This window comes from Zingiber officinale, chromosome 10A, assembly GCF_018446385.1.
Source record: "Zingiber officinale cultivar Zhangliang chromosome 10A, Zo_v1.1, whole genome shotgun sequence".
NCBI lineage: Eukaryota > Viridiplantae > Streptophyta > Magnoliopsida > Zingiberales > Zingiberaceae > Zingiber > Zingiber officinale.
In genome coordinates this window covers 99,547,023-99,552,129 of record NC_056004.1, presented here as the reverse complement: position 1 = coordinate 99,552,129, position 5,107 = coordinate 99,547,023, and the positions used below count along the sequence as shown (strand labels likewise).

Here is a 5,107-nt window from a genome sequence, read left to right as displayed (position 1 = left end):
AGCCAACTTAATATAATGAATCTAATTCATTAAATTAAGTTGATCTAATGAGTCATAATCTAAATTAGACTCATTGAATACATGAATCAACTTGAGTCCAACTCAAGTTAGCCCAATTAGGATTACTCTTAATCCAATTTGATTCATCAAATGAATCTAATCCTCTTGGTTCATCATATGAACCTAATCTCCATCTAATTGTCCTTAGTGTGTGACCCTATAGGTTCTTGTAACGTTGGCAATGACCCTAAACCCATTTAGGAGCATAAGTAATGAGCGGTATCTAGCAACACATCATTACTACCCAAGTTACAAGAATGTTGAGATCCAACATCACCTTGTGACTACTAATTGTGACTCCTCACAATATATGATAAGTGTCCTTCTATCCAAGACATCTAGATTGATCAATGTGAGGCATAGACTGTGTCATCCTCTAATCAATCTAAATCTCGAACTCTAAGTAGACTCACTAAATCAAATGAGCTCAATATCTCATATTGACTCATTTGGGCATGGCCATGCACTTCGTGGTCTCACTCTATCAAGAATACCGATGTCTCTCCCGTCATATAGGAGGGATAGATCCCATCTACATCACTCACATCCCTCTGCATAATTTGTTATATACCCAGTAATCGCCTTTATAGTCCACCCAGTTACGGGTGACGTTTGACGAAACTAAAGTACATAACTCCTTATGTAGGGAACCATGGTGACTTCAGGTCTAAGGACTAGTAGTCATACTAATAGTCACATGAGAAAATATATGACACTCATATAACGATCCATGATACTTTCTCATGGCGGGTCATTCAGTATACATTCTCTAATGCATACTCATGTGTCAACTTGATATCTCTATATCCATGACTTGTGAGATCAAGTCATCGAGTTGACCTACATGCTAGTCTTATTGCATTAACATTGTCCCTGAATGTTAATACTCGACTATGAATGATTAAGAGTAGTGTTCCCTATATCATCTCACTATCGATTCAACCAATCGATTGATATAGGTAAGAACCTTCTACTCAAGGACATTATTATACTTAGTTTATTTGGCACCAATACAAGTAAGTATAATAACCAAAAATCAAATGCCTTTATTTATATAGAATATGATACAACAAGTCCATAATACAATCATCAAATGATTGGCTCTAGGGCTCTAGCTAACAACTTTCGAGGTGGATCCTACGATTTTCGTTGTTCCCGCCCATTATTTTACGTCGATGGATGGTAATCTGACGAAATTACCCCTTTGCTAGGCGTCTATAAATATTCTCCTCGCTTTCGACTTACAACGTTTGACGATTTTTTCTTCTGCCTTTTGCTTGCTTCCTTCCTGTGCCTGCTATTTTAGACTAGATCCTTCTCCGCTTAATACTCCCTTTTTTCGTTTCCGCTTCTCATGGCGTCCCCCTCTTTTCTCTCTTCTCTAGCGTCGATACTTTACCCTGGCTCTTCCTCTTTCGATGAATGTGCTCGAGATGACTTACGGTACACCTATGGGGTCGAAGACGACGTGCAAGTTATCATCCCAACTGGAGTACATCGATTCTCTGACCCCCCTGTTAGCTCTAGCACCTTTTTTAGAGAACAATTTGTGGCTGGCCTCCGTCTTCCCATCCATCCTTTCTTTACCGACATAGGCCGCTATTTTGAGATTCCTTTAGGGCAACTAACACCCAACTCCATAAGAATCCTTTGTGGCTTTGTAATTCTGTGTGAAGTATGCGAAATATCTTGGTCCGCCTACTTATTTCATTGCTTCTTCACCCTACGACACCAAGAAGAAGGCACCTTTCGTTTCCAGCCCCATCTTCGAACTAATTTTTTCTCATCCCTACCGCCTTCTGACCCGAGTTGGAGAGGCCAATTTTTCTTCATTGCCTTTCCCCGTGATGTGGAATGGTCTTTGAGATGGCGACAGTTACCTCCTTCCTCTCCTGAACTAGGAGAGTTTCATCTAGACGCTTCTTATTTGGAAGCCTCGTCTCGCCTGGCTAGCTGGCGCATTAACTTAATGCGTTTACTATCTGAAGAATTGTTGTCTTACTTTCGCCTGAACCATCTGACCCAAGAGACGCCTCGCTCCCTGGGTAAGCTTTTCTTTCTTCCCTGTCATCACTGCATAAGTATTTCATTTCTTCTGGCGATCTAGGGAAAGTAATTCCACACTTTACCCGGTGCAGCTGAAATCTTGACCTATGCTTTGGAGGTTCATCCCCTCCCTTTAAGTGACATGGAGATAATGAGGCGAGGGTGAGGTATCTTAGAGAGAAGAGCATTTCCCCACTCGTCTTCGACCTCAATCGATGGGGCTTCATCAACCGATCCTTCAGTCAGACCCACTCGGCGAGGGTCTTCTGCTGCCCGACCTGCTTTACTGGCTCCTCCTACTCGCTCTCGGACTGCTCGTGCTACTCGATCGGCCACTTTGGCTCACCCCCGAGCTACTCATCCACCTCGGCCGTCTACTCCTGTTCGCCCTCGGGCTCCCACTCGCCCCCGGGCCCCACCTATGGCATGGCCTACTCCCTCAACACAGTCACCCTTGGTTAGTCCTCCTCGAGCCCCTTCCATCCCCGGTCAAGGCCTTGGTGAAAGACTTATGGGCCTTGGTGGAAGATCAGGCAACGTCCCCTTTGCTAGTCCCGCTTTCAGAGAGGCTTCTCAAGCGGCTCACAGGGCTCGCGCCACAAACGAACGCCTGAGCCAAAACGTCCCAACTTCCTCTAGACGCAGGACTCGGTCGTCCTCCGATGATTCTGACTCTGACGATCAACCTCTATCTCAAAGACGCCGATGCCGAGCCCCTCGCCCAATGTCAAACCCCGCCCCCTCATCTATTCCTTCTCCTCCTCCAAATGCAGCTGCCTCTCCTACATCCCTCCAGGCGACTCCACTTTCAATTCGAGGCAATGTGGCTGATCCTCCTGCGTCATTCAATAATCAGGCCGAGCCCCCAGTTGCTCACCCGGCCACCTCACAGAACACTCAGGAAGATGAAGTCGGCCCCTCAGAACGACCTTCCATTATCCCACCTGCAGTACCTCCTCAGGGACCTTCTTTAGCTCCTTCTGGTGCAACTGCCGAGCCTTCAGCTCCTCCAAACTCGGCTGCGGGTCCCTCATGACCCCCTCCACTTATCTATCAGAATTATTGCATTACCCTTCCTTTTGAAGAACAATTATGGTCTCAGACAGATGTTCCCACCAGCTCCCTAAAGATAAAAGGCCGACTAACCACTATATGGGAAGAAAGCCTGCAGCATATGAATTCCTTGCCTTCCCCGGCCCAGATGGACCAATTTGCAGAGTTATATACAAAGGTAACCTTTAAAGATTTCCCAGCTACTGTTTTTCCCACTCTTATCAGATACTTCTTACATGTCTCAGGCCTATGAAGAATCTCTGATAATGAACCATTCTTTCCATGTTACTCATCATCAGAATAAGATGTTGCGAGACCGTGTTACTGAACTGGAATTGCAACTGAACGATCCTACTCAGGCCAGCCATGCTTTGCGAACGGAAATAAAAGCTTTGACCAGCAGGAAGAATAGTTTAGAAGTGTCTTTAGCCCTAACCGAGCATGAACTTGAAGAACTCCAGGAAAAGCAGAGTCAAGCTGATAATGTACACAGACAGAGTATGAATCAGCAGGCTTTAGATCATCAAAGAGCCATGGACCAGCTAGCTCAAAAACTGCGCACGACCAAGACTCTGGTGCAAGATCAGGATCAAAAATTAAAATCGCAAGAGGCCCTTTTAAAATCTCAAGAGAACCCAACTGACTTCCCAAGCAACAGAATTAGCCGCTGCCAAAAGTGAACTGGCTCAGGCTAGGGCCACCACAGAGGGCGTGTCAACAGCTTTGGCACTTTACAGAGAAGGGGAGAACGATCGCTACTTGCAAAACCGTGCCATGTATCTGCGTTTTAAAGTCCCTTCCACCTCCTGAATTCTTAGACCATGATCGGATCATCAAAGAGATACCGGATGAGATATTTGCCCCATTTGACTGACATTTTTTGACTTTTTGTACATAATGATTCGAGAATTGCTTGTAAATTTCTTTGCTGCTTCTTTGTTTACCCTCCAATGCTTGCCTTAAATTGTTTAGCTTTGTCATAAAGTTTTACATATAATCTGCTTTCACATTTCTCATTTTTTCCGATCTACTTCTCCTCGGTCTGCTAACCTAACCCATAAGATAAATAACAGCTCAGCTTATCCCTCGATCTGCGCTTCTCGGCCTGTCTCTTCAAACTCGATAAGGTCGTAGATAATTAGCGCTCCAGGACCGATCTAGCTTCTTGCCTCGTTCATCTTGTAAATAATAGGCTCCAGAGGCTAGCTTTTTAATGACTTTATAAGGTCCGTCCCATTGTGGTGCTAGCTTCGTCACGTCCCCTACTGGCTTGATTTGCTTCTAGACCAAATCTCCTTCTCCGAAGAATCGGGGAATTACTCTTCTGTTGTAATTTTGTCTCATTCTTTGTCTATAAGCCTCCAGCCGAGCCACTGTTTGATCTCGAGTCTCACTAATAAGATCCAGCTCAGCTAGTCGCCGCTCTGTATTTCTTTCATCGTATAGTGTCCTTCTGACCGAAGGTACTCCAATTTCTATAGGTACCACTGCCTCATTGCCATAAACTAAGTGAAATGGCGTCAGACCTGTGCTTTCCTGAGGTGTTGTTCGATAGTCCCACAGAATGCTTGGCAGCTCTTCCACCCAATTACCTCCGACATGATCTAGTTTGACCTTCAAGCCTCGAACTATTTCTCTATTAATTACCTCGGTTTGAACATTGCTTTGAGGATAAGCTACTAAAGTGAAAGCTTGCGTTATGTCAAATCCCTTGCACCAGGCCTGTATCCTCTGTCCTTGAAATTGTCTTCCATTTTCGGACACCAACTTATGAGGAATACCAAATCTACAGAGGATGTTCTTCCACAAGAATTGAATGACAGCATCCTCCGTAATCCGGGCCAGGGCTTCTGCTTCCACCCATTTAGAAAAATAGTCCACGACCACCAATAAGAAGCATCTTTGACCTGGTGCCATCGGAAATGGTCCCACGATATCCATGCCCCAT

The 5,107-nt window shown here is 44.9% G+C and overlaps 1 protein-coding gene across 1 annotated transcript; it reads left to right on the top strand.

Annotated features, from left to right (window-relative positions):
* The first annotated feature begins 2,527 nt into the window (after positions 1–2,527).
* On the top strand, positions 2,528–3,969 carry LOC122026846 (mucin-1-like). The gene is made up of 4 exons (XM_042585552.1): positions 2,528–3,131; positions 3,209–3,337; positions 3,385–3,734; positions 3,850–3,969. The coding sequence occupies exons 1-4, from the start codon at positions 2,528–2,530 to the stop codon at positions 3,967–3,969; spliced, it is 1,203 nt and encodes a 400-aa protein (XP_042441486.1).
* Positions 3,970–5,107: the final 1,138 nt, after the last annotated feature.

Excerpts from the sequence above, each read along its gene's own strand:
- LOC122026846 (XM_042585552.1), top strand. The coding sequence starts at position 2,528 with ATGGCATGGCCTACTCCCTCAACACAGTCACCCTTGGTTAGTCCTCCT. Across the intron at positions 3,338-3,384 it reads TTGCAGAGTTATATACAAAG|ATACTTCTTACATGTCTCAG; the intron begins GTAACCTTTAAA and ends CACTCTTATCAG. Across the intron at positions 3,735-3,849 it reads TGCGCACGACCAAGACTCTG|GCTAGGGCCACCACAGAGGG; the intron begins GTGCAAGATCAG and ends GAACTGGCTCAG.